The sequence below is a fragment of the Plectropomus leopardus genome, chromosome 15, assembly GCF_026936395.1.
Source record: "Plectropomus leopardus strain MGB_pleo_1.0 chromosome 15, ASM2693639v1, whole genome shotgun sequence".
Classification (NCBI taxonomy): Eukaryota; Metazoa; Chordata; class Actinopteri; order Perciformes; family Serranidae; genus Plectropomus; species Plectropomus leopardus.
In genome coordinates this window covers 15,967,934-15,988,923 of record NC_142190.1, presented here as the reverse complement: position 1 = coordinate 15,988,923, position 20,990 = coordinate 15,967,934, and the positions used below count along the sequence as shown (strand labels likewise).

Sequence of the window (20,990 nt, the reverse complement as noted above, 5' to 3'; positions counted from 1 at the left end):
TAAATGTTGATTTTGAGAAAACAGTTGTCCTCACTGCCTCCGATGACCTTTCGACCGACTGCGGCCAAAAGCTTCACAATGAACTGCACTGGACAGCTGCCAACAGCCTGCAGCACAGACAGAGGGAATAAGGGCAGTATAGAAACAACAGAAAGTCAATTCAGTAAACTTTAATTCTTCAAGGTTTGTATTTGTTATTGAAATGTAAATGTTATGCACATAATAATTGATGTTTTGTGCAAATAGCACAGAACTTTCAGCACAACACTTAGGGCACATCTATCTATCTATCTATCTATCTATCTATCTATCTATCTATCTATCTATCTGTCTATCTGTCTGTCCGTCTTTCCGTCCGTCTGTCCGTCCTGTAAAAGAAGGTAGAATTATTTAACATGAACTAGTTGCTCATTAGCATTTAAATTAGTCGCATATTGGTGCTTTTAAGTCATTATAAAGCATTTATTAGTGCCTTATTCTGCATGACCATATTCTACAACTAGGCCATTAACAATAAGTTCTTCCTCAATAACCTCCTAATAACTTCTCATTGATAAAGTAAGGAAATTGCCAAACAATAATTACTTAATTTACTTTACTTTGTATGAGCCTTTTAAGGGGTTAGGACCACAAGACTAGTCACTCTCCCTTAATAACACTTACTATAGTCTATGTTTTTATTAAATATAATTTATTCTTATGCAGTAAAGTTATGCAGTGTTGCAATCAAGAAGTAGCAATTTTCAGATTATTAAGGGAAAAATCTTAATTAATGGCTTTGTAGTTGTAAAATGATGCCATTCAGAATAAGGCATTAATAAGTGCTTTTTAATGATTAATAAAGAGCCAGTACTAATATGCATGCTTATAAACAGCTATTTCATGGTAAATATTTGTGGGCTATCTTAATATAAAGTGTTACCATAATAGATAAATAATAATAGGGAGGGCTGTGGCTCAGGAGGTTGAGTGGTCATCTACAAATGATAATGTCAGTGGTTGATCTCTGACTCATGCAGTCTACATGCCAAAGTGTCCCTGAACCCCAAGTTGCTCCTGTGAGTGTGGGTGTGAATGTTTATCTGATGAGCAGATGGTATCTTGCATGGTTGCCTCGGCCACTAGTGAATACCAGTGTTTCTTGTGTTTCAAAGCGCTTCTATTGGTCACTAAGACCACAAAGACAATATAAAGAACATATGAACACATGCATATTTCTATGGTACCTGTTCCATTTTAACTGCAAGACAACTGGCTGAGAAAAGTTTATTTTCTTACTGCCTCAGCTGACCTGTAAACTGCTGACAACAGAAAGAAAGAAAAGGAAAAGACAGATAAACTTCAGCAGCACAAAACTCGGCCAACAGCCCCCAGTGAAATACACAAAGAGGACAACATGGAAGTTGGATGAACAATAACTATTCACTTAAGGATTAGGACATTCAATTTGGCAGTGCATACTATAAATGATCTGGTTTAAACTAGGGTCTATTTGTTATGCTGAGGCATGTGTTATCTTTGCTTCTATATGTAATCAACTGTTTTACATGAAAAAATTTCCATTTCAGTTGGGGATGAAAAGTGCATTTAGATTTTTTTTTATTTTCTGAAACACTATTGCACTACAATTACTGCATGAAAGTATACCATACAGCATAAAACTTTGTCCCGAAAAAGGCCACCATCCCCTCACACACACACACACACACACACACACACACACACACACACACACACACACACACACACGCACACACACGCATGCACACACACACATGCAGAAATATGTCTAGGAAACTGGTTCCATGAAAAACTCTGAAGCTGTATCTCTTATTATACATCATGACCTTTACTAAACAAAGCCCCCTGGAATGGTCACAAACACCACTTCACAAAAAATCCTAACTCTGTGGTTAAACATACATACCTAACAACAAATTACCGTGATGTGCAAGAGAGAAGCCACACATCTTCTGAATTAAATCTTGTGTTCTTTCAGCATTTGTTCCATTATCAAAAAAATGCACAAATCACTTTTTTTCTTTTTTTGCTAAATTTGTTTTGTGCATATGATATTCCTCCCTCAGCAGATGCAAGAATAGAGTTAGTATTCAGTTTCTATGGTTACCACTTGTAGTTATGGAAAAAGAATCAATGTCAAGTTAAAGTCAGCGAGCCTGCAGAGGTGGTACTTGGCCAACTCTGCGGAGATGTATCTCCAAACTGAGCTGATACGATTAAGCCTGACCAGGTCAGAACAGATGGTTGTCTGTCACGGTTGCAATTCATTCACCTGAACACATAAAAGCGTTGGTTAACTTTAAAAGGTTCTATTTATGAGATTTTTAACATTAAAAAAGGAGTAGTGGAGTGATGGCAACCTGGGCAGAGATTGAAGGTTCACCCCCTCTCTGTTTGTTGTAATCTGAGCTTCTCTGTTCTTTGATTTGGTAGCCAGACTGGCAGTGTGTGCATATGAGTCCCTCCCTTCATGTCTCACAAATTGTCTTATTACTGGCAATCTGCACTGCGTTAATATGGTTATTGCTGATGATCCCACCATTGTTGGACAGTATTGCACCGGTTAACATTATTAGGTCTGTCAGTACTGTTGCCTATTGTTACCACCTTTTGGGCTGTCGGCACTATTAGCACTGCCATTTTGGCTTTATGTTCGCTTGTGCATCAGAGAGCCATGTGCACACTCCTTTCTTCTTACAGAAAGGAATCAGAATTGAGCTTCAGAGATTGAACACAGCTGCCCAAATGAGGATTTTCCTTTATCACGAGTTCAGATATTGATATTGATTAATTGTTAACATTTTACTCAGATGATACAAATACTCATAAAAAGTACATTATTTGTACTGGATACTTGTTTCAACCAAGCATTTGCCTCAGCCTTTGTTTTTATTCTACATTTATTTCACCTCATAATGCACCGTCTGGCTACTTGTTGACTTTTTACCTGAAAAAAAACAAAAAACAATTTTAAGTAAATCTGTTGTAAATTATTTCAGAAAAGGTCTCAGTTTTGTGCTATCTGCATTGTATAAATTCTTCCTTATTTAAATAGCTGATATGCCACAATGAAATTTAAGTGCCGCTTTGAATGGCATCAAGTATCGGCCTCACTGTGTCACAGTAGCTCTTGATCTTTGTAATCTGCATGTGGCATGGCGAAACGGCGACACAAGAGGCCAACTGCTGTGTTATCATCCTGTGTCATCGTCTAAATCATCACTTCAGACGCCAAGATACCAAAAGAGGGGCTTTTGGCAGAGGCCCTGAAATAATCCTCCTATCCTCCCCTCCTTCCACCTCTCCCTCCGTCTCTCCACCCGTTCCAACTGTGGCTAAAGCTGACACTCACCCTGGACTCCTGTCAGCAGTTCTGGCAGTGAAAACCAACGTCTGTCAGGGCCAGAGTGAATGACTGAGAGAGAGATGAAGAGAGAGAGTGTGTGTGAAGGTAGGCAAGGAATCAGCCAACTATCTCCTATTTTGGTGGTAACTAGGTGGGGAAGGACACCACAACCTTGAGGAGGTAGCAGGTGGCGCCTCCTTTGGTAGAGGGAGGGTAATGAGGCATGAAGGTTGGCTGATGGACTTCGTTTGTCCTGCTTATCTACACTTCAGAGGTCGATACCACCACCGTGACATTTTGCCAGGGACAGGTGGACCTTCTGGCCAGCAGCAGCTCTCTGGTGGTGCCAGGGCTTGCATGGAAACCCTGCAGTTCAGGACACATCCAGGGGCATTTTGAGGATATGTTGATGAGCTATTTTGCCTCCAGTAAAGTTGAATAGTGATGGATGGAGGGCAACCACTGTAGGTAGCATGGTGGACTGTGGATCTGTTAGGTATGGTGACAAACTGGTAAACATAATTGCAGGATTGATTCTCACAGCCTGGAAGATGCAGGGATAGAGCCTTCTTTTGGTATCCTGATTTTTCAGTGGGAGATTTATGGATGTCATTTGGGTTGAACTGAGAAGTCGTGATCATAACTGTCAGTAAAATCTGATCAAAACAACCCACACAGTCCTAATAAAGCAGGTTAGCTGAGCTTTTTACTGTTAATTTTTTTTTTAAAAAGTAATCTGCCAGCTGTCGGGCCAGGCCCTGACATAGTTGATGATCAGTGGAAAACATATGTAATAACATAAACTTCAATATCTATTTGATTTCATAACAATTAAACTTATAAACCAAAGCTGTTTTAAACTGCAGTTATTCTTTAAGTATGATTTTTGAACACTGTACTCTCATTTCGTGCAGCTTTATACCTCTGTTTAATTTCACAGGCAAATAAATTAGCTTATAGACTGCTACATTATTAAAAAAATTTTAGCAATTTGTTAATTTGTAAGTTAGGATTCTACATCCTAGTTTAAACAACACGATGCATTGCTATTCACAATTTAACTTTGCTGCTTAAACTGTTGTGCATGATCCAATAATGGTATATATAGTAATCTATTGCTGACAGACGGCAGAGAGTGTATAATCAGCGCAAAGTCAAACATGCTTTCAGTCGATGTTGGCCTCTGGCTTTATGTACATTCTGGCAGTAATACTTGCTCACCTTAAGCTGAGTACAATTTTGAATACAACACTTTGGCTTGTACTGAAGTACTTTGAAACTGTAGAATTGTAGCTTATTCTGAGACAAATGTTCTTTGTATATCCTCCACCATTGCATGACGGTAAGTATGTGGTAAGCGTTATTTCCTTTCCAGAAAAAAGTGCCAAAAGTAGATGATTAAATTAAATCAGTCATTTAACAGTCAGCTGTAATTATACTATACTTGTCAGATTTTTTTTTCTTTTTTCTTTTTTAGTTTCTGGATTCTTTTTGCATCTTACAGCCTTAAAGCTTCACCTTGTCAATAATTAGAAGGCCATCATTTAAATGTGCTTTCCACAGGCCTCTAATAGAGCTCTCCTGCTGAGTTAAGGAGCTTTAATCAGCAATGTCAATGCTGTAATTGCAGTACACCTAAAAGAGAAATATAGAGAGGTGTTTTAATTACAGAGAAAGGCAGAGTGTAATTTTCATCTCTGTCTGGCAAATTGTGTTTGATTATACTAAATGTTATGTGAGTTATCTGTGGAAGCTTATGTTATTTGGTCATCCAAGCTTAAATGCAAATTTATGAGGTTTGTTTTGAGCGAAAAAGAAACATGCATAAATACACAGATAACTGTACAAATGTTGATTCATATATTTATTGGATTTCTACACTGTTGATGGCCAATTCAAAGACGCAGCCATGACAGTAAGTGGGTGAAATGATGCTACTGTATTTTGGCCATGTGCTTTGGCATGTTGCCGCTGCATCTCCGTGGGGCTGGATGGATATCAGACAGTCGATCCAAGGGAGGTGTTACCTGCTGAGAACAGACCAGGTGCAAACTCCACAGTAAGACGGCAAGCTGTAGAGGTTTATCAAGCACTGCATAGTAATCCACCCTCTTTCCTTACCACCTTCCCTCTGGGTATGCCTGGAATGTGTAAATAAATAAAAGCTGATTGCACTGGCTTTATTAGTTTGCCAATATTTGGTGAGGTTTTACAATAGCTTTAGCAAGATTTAATTGAGAAAACATTCATTTATGACACATATGGTGGGTAGCAATACAATTATAGCCTCACCACTTAACATGGATAAACCTCACATTTTTAAAAAAAAGAAAATATGAACCTGTTCTTATAATGAAATTGTGTTTTTTTTTTTTTAAATAGAAAATGAAAGAACATGAAAAAAGTCTAAAAAATCTCAAAATCTTTGAGCACCAAATGAATAAAAAGAAACTCTATGCTTAATATGAATCCTCATAGGGGCATTATTGGCTTTGAAGGTTTGAGAATTGCATGTGTGTCTGTTTATTCACAATGTGGGGACAAAGGTCTTTCAAGATTTATAATATGAGGATTCAATTCCAATTTGGGTACAAAAAGCCATTCCACCAAAGGTAAACCATGACAAAGTTTGTTTGTGTGTGTATATATATACGATTGTGAAGAGCTTCAGCTTTTGACATCAAATGTTATGCCCAGCTAAACACCTGGTGTGTGAAATTGTGCGCCAATATTTGAGTTTTTTCATCATGTTGGTTATTTATTAGAAAAACAAAAGTCAATGTCATGGCAGACACTGGACTGAGATGTGTTATCTGTGTACTCAGGCACAGAGTCCTCACTCTCTCTCTCTTATACACACACACACAACGAGAGAAAGATCACAAGCTTCTTTGTGACACACGCACATTTTCCATCATCTTGCCAAGATGCCAGCAAACAAACCCACTTACTGACATGAAACAACACAAATGCCTTTTTTCAGACATTGTGGACATCCTTTTTTTTATTCATCAGCACAAGACAACCTGAATATTGCACTAGCGGAAATGCATAAGGGGCTCAAAAAAGCAGTCATTATTTTCTCTTAGTGCAAAGATGCAGAACGACATAGATAGAGAGAAAAGAGGAGAGCTAGAGCCCTTTTGGGAATGTTAAACAATTCAGTAAATCAGGCATTAAGAACAGCATAGCAGGTCAAAATGGTTCTTTGCTTGCCTCAGTGCCAGTTTCAAAGGGATCGGAACATCCACCCACTGACATTGACCAGTTACAATACAACTTTTTTTATACTCACAATATTGTGATTGGTGAAGCGCTTCATGGTTTCACCATCTGTTCGCCCTCTGATGAATATTAGTGTGCTGTGAAGTGCATGCTAAAAGAGGTCATGATATGTAGAGCCTTGATGGATAGTAATCATGTCCTTTATGTGCAACCAAACCAAACTTGTACATTACTTAGATTGACTTGTTTTTCATTGCCGTCACTAACATCTGTGCATACATGAAAAGCAACAACTTGGAGAGTTTTTTTTCAGACAGCAGACCATTTTAGATGATTACATGACTGACATAAAGCATGGTGGCAGGTTCATTAAAGAAGGATGTAAAAAAAAAAATGCCATGAGTGCTGTCCAGGGTGCTGATCTTATTGCATACCCTGCAGCAGACACAGGCCCTTCCTCAGGAACATGCTAGAGTTCTCACTGGTCCTTGCTTTTTTCCTTCCACCAGCAGGTATGCAGGTAGCACCACTGCCAGTCACTAAACTAACTGTGGTTAGCAGCAGTATCCTGCATACATTCATCCATCTGTCCATTTTCATCTGCTTATCCAGAGCCAAGTCGCCAAGTCAGCAGGCTGAGCAAGGTGCTGCCCACATCCCTCTCCCTAGTAACACTTTGCAGCTCCTCCTGGGGATCCTGAGGTGTTCCCAGGCCAGATGAGATATATAATCCCTCCATCGTGTTCTGGGTCTGTCCTCCTACCAGTTGGATGTGCCTTAAAAACTTTAGCACCCAGAACGCTACCTAATCAGATGCCTGTACCTCCTGAACTGGCCACTTTCAACGCAAAGGAGCAGTGGCGCCACTCCAGCTTCCTCCACATGTCTGAGCTCTTCATCCCTGTTTTTAAGGCTGAGCAAAGCCACTCTATGGGGGGAAATGAATAATTTGAATTCTTGTATATGCAATCTTATTTTGTCAGTCATACCTAAAGCTTACACTTATAGGTGAAGGTTTGAAAGTAGATGGACCAGGAAATCAAGAGCTTTGCCTTCTGGATCAGTAAATTCTTTACTACAATGGCTCGGTGCAACACCTGCATCACTGCTGTCACCACACCAAACTGCCTGTTTCTGTTCAGAAAACTATGGCCTCAGATTTGGAGGTGCTGACTCTCATCCTGACTGCTTCAAACTTGGCAGTAAACCGCCCAAGTGCATGCTGGCAGTCACGGCGTGATGAAGCCAACAGGACCACATCATCTGCAAAGCACAGACATGCACACTATGTAAAATCTGGGCAGTCTCCACAGACCTCTTAGTCTTGAAAACCCTTGCTTGCAAGATCATGGTAGTGTAAATAAAAGATAGCTCAATGTTGAGTTCAGAGAATTCAGATTGATTAACTAGTTCTAAGAAATGCCAAATAAATAAATTGTGCTTATTTAGATCTTTAAGTTACGGCATGGTGGTGTCGTGGTTAGCACTGTTGCCTCACAGCAAGGGGGGGCCCTGGTTCAATGGGCGGGGGCCCTTCTGTGCGCAGTTTGCATGTTCTCCCAGTGTCTGGGTGGGTGCCCTCCAGGATCTCCGGCTTCCTCCCACATTCCAAAGATATGCAGGTCAGATTTACTAGGCCAATCAGGTTGATTGGTGACTCTAAATTGCCCTTAGGTGTGACTCTGTGCGTGGAAAGTTGTCTGTCTATAGGTGTCGGCCCTGCGATAGTCTGGCGACCTGTCGAGGGTGTACCCCGCCTTCCACCCGATGACAGCTGGGACTGGCTCCAGCACCCCCGCGACCCTTGCAAGGACAAGTGGTTACGGAAAATGAATGAATGAATAGTTACCAGGATAAACAACAATACAATGGACAGTACTTATCTACAGTGGTTTGTTGTAAGCAAATTATACTAAGGAGACAAAGAAAATGTAAACTGTAGGGCTTGGATGAAATGTTTATCTCACTATTTAATACTATCACTATACTTGATACTTGGTACCAGTTTAATGTGTATTTTGATACTTAAGTACAGCAATTATACAATTATTGTGATCCAATATTACGATTTGTGGTCATTTTTGTTTGCATTTTTAACATTAGACCATAGGAAAAAGGTAAATCATTCACTTCTAGGGTCTGTATATTGTCATATTTCTGAAAACAACACACATCATAGTTTTATTTCAGCAGCATCATTGCTATGCTGCATAAAACAGTGGTACATAAAATACTTTTTGAAGTAAACTGCTACATTTCACTGGTCCTGCTCATCAAGCTATTGCCATAAGAAAATAACAAGATATTAGGCCAAAATTAACAGAGCCCCTTAAAACTGCATACAGCACAAATATGAGCATTTAAATTAACTTTATTAACAAACTGAGTTGACAAATGTCCTGTCAGGGGCCCCAAGCACAAAGGCTCTGTCCTTGCCACAGCAGCTGCAGGTTCGATTGCAGCCTGCAGCCCTTTGCAGCACATTACACCGTCTTTCTCCCCCCTTTTACTCTTGACCTGTCCTATCAATACAGCAAAAAAAATAATAACTTTAAAAATTAAAGAATGTCCTGTCAAAATCTTGGACTTGACTGTATATAAAATTGTTAAGTAAAATGTGCAAAAGAATAAAAAGAAAAGATATACTTTTTGAAGTAAAGTGCTACAATTAGCTGTTCTTGCTTATTAAGCCAGTGCTGTAAGAACAAGAAACAAAATAGAAAATGTACATATATAGGCTAATTTAAATGTGCTGCCCTCTCCTGGCACATGATTTCTCCGCCTAGTGGGTGCTGTATTTTTAAACCCATTGGGAATTTTGATTTGAGTTTTGATCCTTTGGGATTCGTGTAGCTGAAGTACTGAAGAAGAGTAGCAGATTGAATTAGAAATATTAAATCAGAAGCTCATTGTTACTCTCAACAGAACATAGGAAATATAGGCCTGTAAATATGAGCACACATGTCGTTTTATGTTAAGCATGTGAAGAAAATTGGACAGTTTGTTAAGATAGTATTTTTGTCATTGCAGTGCTAATTTCCATCAGCATTTTAAAGGGCAGTTCCTGTTACGTGTTTGCATCAAGCTAACAGACTACACCATAACTTTTACATATATTTATCAAACTGAAATTTAAAAAAAATCAGATATAAGGAAATCAATCCAGGAATCGTAAAAAATTTGAAAGTGAATCAATTTTCCTCCACACACATAATTAAATCGCATAAGAAAAATTGCTGCAGAGATGTGCCATATTAGGTTTAATGCCAGATGAAGGCTGCAAAAGAGGTCTTACATTAAGCACATGTTATTTTGAGTGTCCAGAGCTTTGCAGAGGCCATATAAACTGGGCATACAGTGCATTTAAAAGTACAAATTACTTAATATTTCAAGGAAAACAACCAGAAAACCATGTCACCACACTCTGTAACAGAGACAAACTGTGTTGCCAAAGAATAAATACTTTCTTGTACTTCCTTAGGTTAAATCAGTATACATTGCATAACGGTGTGGGAACAAACTTATTATGACCCATTTTCAATGCCTAAACAATGCACTGCTCCAAATTTTGCTCTTAACTCTGTCACAATGCAACAAAAATATGGGTAATAACATGAAAGATACTGTAGAAAATAATTTACTTACGTTTTAATTGGATTTTTGAACTGCGCGGAGGCTTGTAAAGTGAATTAAAAGCCAAAAATGCAGCTGCCAAACTAATCTTTGTCTGCCAATGATTTCATATTAACCTCCTGCAGATATATTGGCAATTTGTGCAATGGGGCTGGAAATAAAATATTTATAATAATTACCCATCATACTGAATTTTACTGGCATCTAAATACTTCATATTTCAAGGCGCCCCCGTCAGGTCACGTTCGGTGCAGAATTCTATTTTATTTTTTAATAGTAAAATTTACTCAAATATTTAATGTGAACAAATCAATAAAACCTCACATGAGTAGTGTCCTTTTATGGATAGTTATATATTTTCTACTTGTGCTTTCACAGTTCAGTACATTTGGCATCTTCCTGGTAGGATCACTTCTGTCCCCTTCCTCTCTCAGGCAGCAGAACTGCTGTAGGACTCCTACACGGGGCTCACTGCTCGAGCATCCGCCTCTGATCTCACCATATCCATGACGATTCGTGTCCGAGTTTACACAGTGGCGCACATCCTGCTTACCAGTGCGTGGAGCCACAAGCGTGCATGGCTGCGAGAGATGTGCTGAGTGTAGGCTTCAGTGCATACTGCTCTGCCCCATGCATCCCGCTTCCAACCCCGAGGCACTGTATTGGCACCGCGCCGCTCAAAGTATTAAGCCACGCTTCTCGCTTTTCGCGTCAGAGGCCCAAGTGCTTGGAAATCGATGCGTGAGCAAACTGTTGGTGCGGGGATGCATTTACAGCACGGAACCCCCCTCCCCGCTGTGTGGCGAAAAAGCGGTGGTGGGAGAGGGGAGCACATTCAGCACCGTGGACAGAGTCAGAAAGAGGGGCTGACTGAATTCACAAATTTCAGCACCATGGACAGAGTCACCAAGCGATAGTGGGGGCTTTTTTTTTGGCAGGAGTGAACAAACGGTGAATCTGTTCTGTTCCCTCAGTTATCCCGTGGGAGCCTGCCTGACAGTACTCATAAAAATTACAAGCTACAAGAACAGTTTTATCTCCCTTGTTCGGCATCTGCCTCACGTGCAAGTTCACACCCATACACGGAGGGTGATGTCACTGAGCCATATCAGTAATTTTCAATGAACACACGCAAATATAATACAACTAATAATCGACAATGCGGTTTTTATCAGTTTCATGTCTGCATTCCGCTTTAAGAAGTAAAAGTTTGGGTTGGTAGTCAGCTGAAAAATCGTATTGATTCCTAAAAGTTGAACGCTCTCTCTAGTGTTGCTCTGCTTCACGCTCAGTAAGTTACATACATTTACACTAAGAGCTGTCTCGTCCAGACTACATCTGGGATCCCCCGGGTAGCTCTGTCGGAGCACCAGGGTTAAGTGCCTTGCTCAGGGACAACTAGATGAGCTGGTTGACGGGTGTCTAAAGAGCGAAAGAAGAGAGACAACCCCACCCACATTTTCCACCTCGCCCCCGTGGATTCGAACCACCAACTATCCCGTCACGGTCACTGCTTCTGAAATACCCACACTGGGTGTAAAGAAACCAGGGAGACCCCCGTGTGCCCCTGAGTAACTTGTACTCTTGGTTCTCCTTTAAATTTCCTCCGTGGCAGGGGTACTACATCTGCCACTACCATCAGCAGCAGCGCTGCTTCTTGATGTTGTGGTCGGTAATACGCATGCGCCCGGCATTGGAATTACTGCACTGGCAAGAATAAGTTGGACCTCGTCTGTCTTCACTAAAAGAAAAATATATATAACACAAGTATGGCAGTGTTTAGAAAAAGAAGGATGAGGTGTTTTTGCGTCTGGTTGTTTCCTCTCGTAGTGACCGCGGTGTGCGCCCAAAGGTAAGTGAGAGGGTCGGAGGATGCTCCACTCATTTTTTTTCCAAGTGTTACAGACGGCATGGAAAATACTTGGACACTTTATGGTCCAAGAATGTCTCTTATTTAAATCTGCTGTGCACCTTTCTCTCTCTTTTTTTCTTCCATAGTGCCGGTGTCAATGACCCTAGCAATATGTCTTTGGTAAAAGAAACGGTGGATAGACTGTTGAAAGGTTATGATATACGATTGAGGCCAGATTTCGGAGGTAAATGAACTCGTATTATCACCAACTCTGTCCGAGTTTGCGCCTTGTCAGCCCATATAATAGTACAGTGTGTAAATAATCACCGATAACTCAATTTTGTTTCTAATTTCGGAAAGTAAGACACGTTTTTATCGACTCCTGCCACTGTCTGTGACATATTAGGTGATACAATTGAGGTAAAATGTGTCAAAACAACCCAGAGTATAGCGACTTAAAAGGAGAACACATGACTGATGTGATAACGATAAAAGAAAACACTAGCTCATTTATTTGAATGAAAAATCGCTACAGTTAAAAAAAATATGTCTGTCAACTCTCAGTGCACGTTTGCTGGCATTATAAATAATTATGTGCCATTTTTTTTGTTTCTATTCATGATCAAATTCAGGTGTTTCCTGCGACAGAAACACATTTATGGCTATAGGTGATTTCATGTCAACAACTTTTAGGGGAATTACCAGCACTTTGACCGCAGCTCAGCGCATCTAATCCCAAAAATGACCACTGTAAACTGTTATCCGGCTGACAACAGCTAAATTCACAAGTGTTAATCTGTGTTTTCATCACGCACACATTATCAAGCGTAGAATGTGTCAGTGAATCACACAGGCTGCACCTGGTGTACAGTGTTGCTCACCGTTGTTTTGATCTGCCCTAGGTGCTCCGGTTGGAGTGGGGATGAATATAGACATAGCCAGCATAGACATGGTGTCAGAAGTCAATATGGTAAGTAGGCCATTATCACGTCCACTTTGACAATGGGTGACCACTCTACACTAATGATCCCTGCTAAGCGTAAACCTACCAGGGGAAATACCCTCCCAAACTACCGGGGGAACCCCCCTCTTAAAGCAGCTCTATGTAAATGTGTGTTTTCCTCCGATCACTCGCATCGACTTGTGGGTTTGAGGACTCAAAGGCAATGATCGTTTTGTTTGGGGGTTGGTGGCATGACATCAACCTCTCCAGGGTTTTGGAATTGATTGACATTTGTCGATTTGTTTTGGGCCTCTTAAGATGATTGCTGCTTAATTTGCTGAGCAGGCACACAGCCAAGCATCACTAACTTCACTAAATCAATGATTTGGGGGAAATTAAAGTTCAATCCAATCACATCTTTCCTATAGGTGGAAGTTATAGCCCAGTTCTCAAGCTTGGCAACATTTCAGACTGACATATATGTTGCTTTATGAGAAATGTTTTTAGATTGCTTGTTATTGCTGGTTTATTAGGCTTAACTAGAAATAGTGACAGTGGAGGAACTTGCTGTGGATATGAAGTGTGGAGATTTAAGTTTTGCTTCATACAAGTGCACCTCCTAGTGATGAGCTGGTGGAACTGCAGCTCAGTTTGCAGAGAAAACTCAAGGCTGCATTTTATCATCATGGAAGGTCACTCTTGACACTTAAGGCACAATTGACAAGGTGAGCAAAAATTGATATTTATGGTAATATGCATGAGATTCTGATAGGTCCATTGCCAGCTTTCTCTTTTCTAACACACTCTTTCTGTCATTGACCTCCACTGTTTTTATTTACAACTTATTTCCGTTTTGCACAGATGTGTCCTGCTGTTGTGGTTGTGTTTGGTGTTACTAGCTGTGATATGAGTCATGTTGTGATATCATGGGATGATTAAACACTGAAATATTTTTGGCAGCAGCACCCCAAAGGCTGTTGCTCATGTTGTTATCTTTGTGCTCCTGTTGACTATGTTGATGTGTAGGGATGAGATGAGGAAACACATAACACCATGTCTATTTGCATGTATTTACCCAGAAGACCAACCACAGGCAAATACATCTGCACACACAGGCGCTCACATCCACAGTGCAGGTCTACAGAGTCCTCCACGGAGGCCTGGAATTCATAATTAAAGGCATGTTTTACCTGTGTAACCAATGCAAGAGCTTGACAGATGCTGCTATGTTGTGCTTGTGCATGTGTGTGTGAGTACATGCAAGTTTAGAATGTATATTGCAAGGGTAGACATTGGATGTATTTCCAGGAATGAAATACTATAGTATTACGTAAGACAGTATTGTATCTAACCCTAATCAACTAATGCATAGGATCTGTTTCATCCTATTCATATCTAGCATTTTGCAGCGAGATTGAGGGTAATGATTTTTTTAATGTTAATCTCTTAAAAACCCTCTTGGATCTGCTGGAAAATGCATTGTCACAGTCAAAAACGGGGCTGTTTTTCTAACAATATAAAAGCTGACTTTTAAAAGATATCCCAGGTTTCGTAGGACATCAGCGCTACAAATATATGATGCTTTTATAGAATATGATTGTCATGCTGTAAATTAAACTACCCAACAGTATATAAATGAGTTACATGACCACAAAATTGTGCTTGGCAACAAATAAAAGGGGTATTGATTGTTTTAAAATAGCATGGAGCTAGAGCTTCAACTATTAATCGATAAGTTGTCAACTATGAAATGAATCGTCAACTAACTTGATAATCAGTTAACTAATTTGAGTCATTTTTAAGGAAAACAGTCAAAATTCTCTGATTCAGCTTCTCATAAGTGAAAATGTTTGGGTTTCTTTACTCCTCATTGACAGTAAATTGAATATCTTTGTGTTGTGGATAAAACAAGAAATTTGAGGAAACCATTTTAGGCTTTGGTCGACATTTCCAGTCATTTTCTGGCATTTTATAGACCAAACTGCTTAACAATAATCAAGAAAATAATCATGAGAAAGATTGATAGTGAAAATAATCGTTATTTATAGCCCTAGGTAGAGAAAGTGAAATCCAAAAGAGGGTGCGGGAAGAGGGTGCAAGTGAGATTTGCAGCCATGGTGTTGCCAGTACACAGTACACAGTAGTACGTGACACTCCAAAGTTTGTTGTGCTTTGTTTACTATTTTCTCTACTGCTCTCATTTCCTCTGAGCTGCAACTTTCAGAAAAACAAGTAGAGTATATCCCAGCTTCATTACTTTCACCCAGAAGTGCGTCAGGGCCGAGGCTTATATCCACACACACCCACCCACACACATGGCCAAACAAAAAAAAAATCTCACTCTCCATCCAAACACACAAAGCCAGTGCCGCGCAGCGTCTTTGATCATCCCATTCCTTTGTCAGCTTTGGCCCACTAAACACCCTCTAATGTGAAAGGGGAGTCATTACCACCTGACCCATTGGAGTCTCATGAAAAGAAGAGGCCACATGTGTGCGTAATGGTTTCGGCATCTTTGATCTGCTCCCCTTCCTATAAATGTAACCACTTTTCAGGATAGCAGCTGGTGTAGAAGCACTTTCCTTTCTTCCATTTCCTCTCCCCCATCTGGCTCTCTGTCTGCCACTTATTTTGGTGCGGGGATAGAACCACCCTGTGTACTTTCTTTAGAGAGCAGATGAGAAACAGAGTTGAGGATAATGGAGAGATGTCACTGAGGGATGTATCCAGCAGTGTCCTATTAGCCATTACGGCAGAGCGGGACACCCATGCTTTGGCATCTATTAACAATATATCTTTCCATCACCCACCACTGCTCTCTCTGTTAAAGGCCTCGCATTAAAAGCAGAGGCATGAACGAGTGGTAACATAGTGTATATATTTGATATTTCCACGGGGGCCATTAAAATAAGGAACTGCAAAGAGGTTTGTCTTAAACCATCTGTTTTAGCACTTTGTTTCCAATGTCACAGAGCAGAAAACCCATTTAGAAACAACACAGGTCTCTAGCTCACTCTAGATGAGTCACCAAACTAAGTATGCAAGCCTTCAAGCGTGAGTCGCCCAGAGGACATGAAGTCCTCTCCAGTATTTTGTCACGTAAGCAGTTCTGATGTCCAAATGCACAACCTGGACGTAGGCATGTTGCAGGGCTCTTAGTTAAAAGTGCTGTATGTAACTCTGGAGAAAGATAGTTTATTGTTAAGTGTCGTTCGGTCCGACTACCAACCCAAAGCACTGGTATTTGACAACCTGGGAATGAAACTCAACAATTGACCATCTTTCTCCAGAGTTACTTACAATACCCGAAGCAAACCCATATAAAAGGGTAGCAACAGATAATGTGCTTCAATCAGACAAGCTCAAAGTCCGACCCAGGACCAGCTGTGGCCTTGAACCAATATTTAATGGCCCTTGGCTTGACTATTTAGATATATTATATATGGTCTGCCACACAATATTGGTCAATCAAGCAATATCACTTTGCATTTTTCATTTCAACTCACAATAGCAGCACTATCACACAGTTTGTGGACATGTATCAAGTAGGAACTCTGCAGGCGGAACAGATGTGTTTTCATACACAGATGACCACCACGCAAACAAAACAGTTACCCAACAGCAGACATATCCTGCTAGGTAGCAGGCATGGCCACAGCAAAGAGGCGTAAAGTTGATGGTGAGGACAGCTGCTTTCAAAAGCAGTGGAGAGTTGAGTACTTTTCACTAAAGGATGAAACAATTGTGTTTGTGTCATTTGTATTGATTTTTTTTTTTCCAAATAGCCCGTCAGATACGATAAGCAGTCAGCCCCCAGTTTTCTTATCTAATCTGGCCCTGATTGAAAAAGTTTGGACACCCCTGGCTTAGATGTTTTAAGGTTAAAACCAAGCTGCAACCTCCTGAAAACCAGAGCTGAAACATAAATACTCAAGTGGCAAAAACTGCAGTGCTTTGGATGGCTAGTAAATCCCCACAGACCCCCATGCTCTGCCCATTATTTTACAGTCAGTAGATAAAATGTGCACCAGTAGCTGAAGCCCTGTAGTTACAGGGGAGGTCAAAGGTTGACCTTTGAATGAGATCAAGTTTATATTTTCATGATCAATCAATATGTTGTTACCATTACAATGATAACATTTCTGTCCACAACAAAAGTGTGAAGAACCACAAGATATGACAGGCAAGGCTAAATGTGGCTGAACATAGCAAAAGTGAGGAGCTATGCAGACTAGCAAATGAAACCCACTTTACCAGGCTTACTTTATAAAACATAGTAAAGATACTGGTATCAAATTAAGCTAGATGACCTGAGGCATCCATTGGTACCAACAAATGTTAGAGTGAATGCGGATGAGGGGCCCATTTTGGAAAATTTTGTTCCACTGCCTTTCCTTCTTAATGGCTGGCTTGAATAGCTTGTTTTATTGAGTCATATACCATGTAGAAAACTACATTACATGTCACTTAGGCCTGGAGCCAGGCATGGAATGAGGAGGCTGAGGCGTTCATTACATACGCACAAAAGGTCACTTGTTCCTGGGTGCCAGGGCCAGAGTCCCAAGCCTGCTAGGGAGAAAAGGAATAGGATATGATCGTGTAAGACCTAGAAGTCAAATTTTTCACCTCTGTATGTATGTGACAGACAGAGAGAGAGACAGAGATAGATAGGGGAGAGAGCTCTGACATTCACAAGTAACCATGTTGAGTGCCAGAAGCAATGCTGGTGTTGGAGAGAAGGTCATGTACCTACTGCTGCTGAGGGTTCATTGTGCATGACTCAGAGGTGGACATACAGAGAGGGAGACATACACACTGAATACCAATGTCATGTTAGACATTTGACCCAAGGCAAGTGGCATGGCGAGCTTTAATTCATGCCCTGGTCAAAGGAAGAATGGAGAAAATGGAAAGAAGGCATACAGAGAAATGAGTTTCATTCTTGTTCGTTCTTCGCAGCAATTCTCTTTTGTGCACTTTCTTCCACTACCATTTAAGTCTCAATATTTGCTTTTGCTTGAGCTCCTGAGCACTTGAATCCTAAGCCAACAGTTTTCACAAGGGAAGAAATACTCCTGTCTGTGGATGAACTAAAGTTCTTATCCTCCTCCAAAAGGCAGAAATACCATTATTGATGCACATAAAGGTCAAGAGGAGCTTATTGATTGCTGGAGAAGGACTTGTGAAACTCAGAGCCCCCCATTTTTGTATTCAGCTATTTCCACCTCTCAACAGAAGACATATTTGATGGTATATGTCTGCTAGGAATGCATCAAGATTGCACAGAAAACTAGGCACTTACTATCAGTGGTGGGCTGTCAGGGCCATCTAGGCTTTCTCTGCTGTCCCTGTCAAAATCAAAATCATAATTTGTTTTTCATAATTAAATAGAAATGTATATGTATGTAATTACTTCTTCAGTGTGCGACGTATCCACGAAACAAATATGTGTTTTTTTCTCATGGACGAGTACTAGGATTTCCTATGTCACTTAAATGCATCACAGCTCCTCAGACCAGCTCTATGTGGTAGTGCTAGCCTTTTGCTGGAGCCCAGAGCTGCAAATTGATTACAACTTTGAGTGACAGTATTGTCAACCAATCAGATTTTGATATGTAGTGACAAGACGCCTCGGGCTCTGCAATGTATCGCTGCGCGAGCCTTTGGTGCGTCATCAGCTTTGAGCTTCAACTGGCGGGTTTTGACGTTAGCAAACCAGCTATGTAGGTACTGACGGACAAAAACAATGGCCGCTACATTTACAGCTGCTACCGACCTGGTTGCCGACCTACTTCAAGTTCCTTTTTCAAGAGGACCGCTTGCAGACAAGAAAGAAATAACTACAAGCGAAAGACCAACACCTAAACTGGATGGGTTTACAAAGGCAAGCAAAGGTTTTGAACGGCATTTCACTTAGAGCAACCATGACCGCTATGAGTGGCTAACAGCTAGCACTGAGCGGAACAAGCTGTTTTGCTGGTCATGTTTACTGTTAAACACCACTGAGGACGTGGAATAGCTCCGGTTTTAGCACCCTGAACCGCGTTTTGAAGATCACAAGGGGCTGCTGTTTGTTGCATTGCTTTATTCATAACTGTTCCCACAATTCAAGCAGACATTTTCCAAGTCAGAGCTCAGGTGTCTGAATGAGAGCTACAGAGCAAAGTTTGACCTTCCCAGACTCAGAGCTGAAGTCAAAGTGATGTACAACATGACAAACTTTCAGCGGGAGAGCCCAAGTCATCTACTGACTTTTCTGAGGAGCACTGTGCTTGCAGACAGTATGTCGGGACTTGGCTTGATGGTAACAATATCAGTGTCCGTAGCCTCAGTTGAGCGATCTTTTTCGGCTCTCAAACGCATCAAAACATATGCAAGGAATACAACTGGACAAACACAACTATGGGCACTGGCTTTTATCTCCATAGAGAAGGAGCTGCTCATTCATCTAAAGCAGGAGGCGCAACTGCAACTGCAGGAGGAGGTCATAGAAAGTTTCATCAGAGAAGATTGATGGATGGATTTTATTTACAAGTGATGGGTGAGTGCTACTTTTTTTCTCGGATAAAGTTATTGTATTGTTGAGGTTAATATAACATCGTGCATTGCTATGGTTGTATCTGATAAGTATTGTTGGGTGTAACATGCACATGTAATTGTTCTTATTGAACCGAAGGCCATGCAGTGATAATATTATGGTAATTTTTTCTGTCATGTGGTGTTGATGTGCAATCTGATTGCTAAGAGACGTGTATGGTGATCTGATGGTGGTGCTGCAATCGCTGCTACTGGTGTTGCGATTGTTTAAGATCAGTTTTTGTGTTGGTGTTGATGCAGTGGTACAAATAGCAAGATGATGTGTTTTGTATGTGGCAGTGTAGGCAGTCACTGACGTGAAGGGGTGTGTGTGTGTGTGTGTGGGAGGCGGCTCCAGCAGTCGCAGGTCATTACTGATGGCCCTGAATGAAACACTACAATATGCTACTACCTAATATATATCATACAAATGGTCACACTATAATGGATGTTGGCTGAAAGGCAAGAGATCATCTCTTACTATTTGATAATAAATGGAAAGGAAGATCATGGAAGCACTTATGCGGTATTGCGTAATATCTCATCCGGACCCGAGAGCTTTAAAATGATATTAAGTCTGCATGTGTACTTCAGACTAGATCTATTTCACAGCAGCATTCAATAGGCTATTGCTGATGTGGGCAGAACTGTAAATTGATGAGCCAAAGTAGAAGTCCATATGATTTAAATAGATTTTCTGGCACACATTTAAACATTTAATGCCTACTTTGTAATGGCAATGGTGAGGAACAGCTCACCTTAATCAGCTAATTGTAATGTTAATGATACTAATCTAAAGATGGAGTGTGTAATTAATCTTTAAAGATGATGAATGCAGCTTAATTTTAATTTTTTGAAAGGAGACAGAGACATGATTGTCTCTTTGGTCATACGCTTTTGTCTGGCTCGGGTTTCACCAAAATTATGCACAAGGGTTGATCTCTGCAGTCTTTGTCAGCGCTCAAATTATCTCCAAACTCCTGCTCCATGATGGTTGCATAGTAACTAATGAGAGTGTAGAGGCAATGTGTGAAGATTCACAGACTGAAACGCATCCCAATTGTGGGGCGGAATAAATACACTCCAACTTTCTGTCCTATTGTGAAATGAACTGTCAAACTATTAAAAATGATCTCCACACTATATTTAAAACTCATAACGAGCTAATGAGCAAATGGGGATTGACCTTCGTCCCCAGATGTAATCACGGGTGATAAAGCACTTAGTAGAGTTTAAGATATTATTGTAATCCACAGAGCTGTAGATGGTTGGTTTGGGTATTGTGAAGCACAAATAGAAGCTGCAAAACAAAAATGAGTTTGCTTTGGAAATGTGCAATGGTTAATCATACCAATCAAACTCTCGAGTTGGCTGTAAAGGGTAATACAGTACTC

The 20,990-nt window shown here is 40.5% G+C and overlaps 1 protein-coding gene across 2 annotated transcripts in view; it reads left to right on the top strand.

The window, feature by feature from the left end:
* The first annotated feature begins 11,671 nt into the window (after positions 1-11,671).
* gabrb2b (gamma-aminobutyric acid type A receptor subunit beta2b) overlaps positions 11,672-20,990 on the top strand; it is a 74,580-nt gene continuing 65,261 nt past the window's right edge. The window contains exons 1-3 of one of the 2 annotated variants that reach the window (XM_042499199.2): positions 11,672-12,077; positions 12,224-12,321; positions 12,980-13,047. In XM_042499199.2, the coding sequence (XP_042355133.1) occupies positions 11,995-12,077; positions 12,224-12,321; positions 12,980-13,047 (249 nt within the window). In that variant the 5' untranslated portion in view covers positions 11,672-11,994. Of the gene's footprint in view, positions 12,078-12,223; positions 12,322-12,979; positions 13,048-18,645; positions 19,562-20,990 lie in introns of those variants that run through there. The other variant, XM_088088560.1, reaches the window with a different exon arrangement.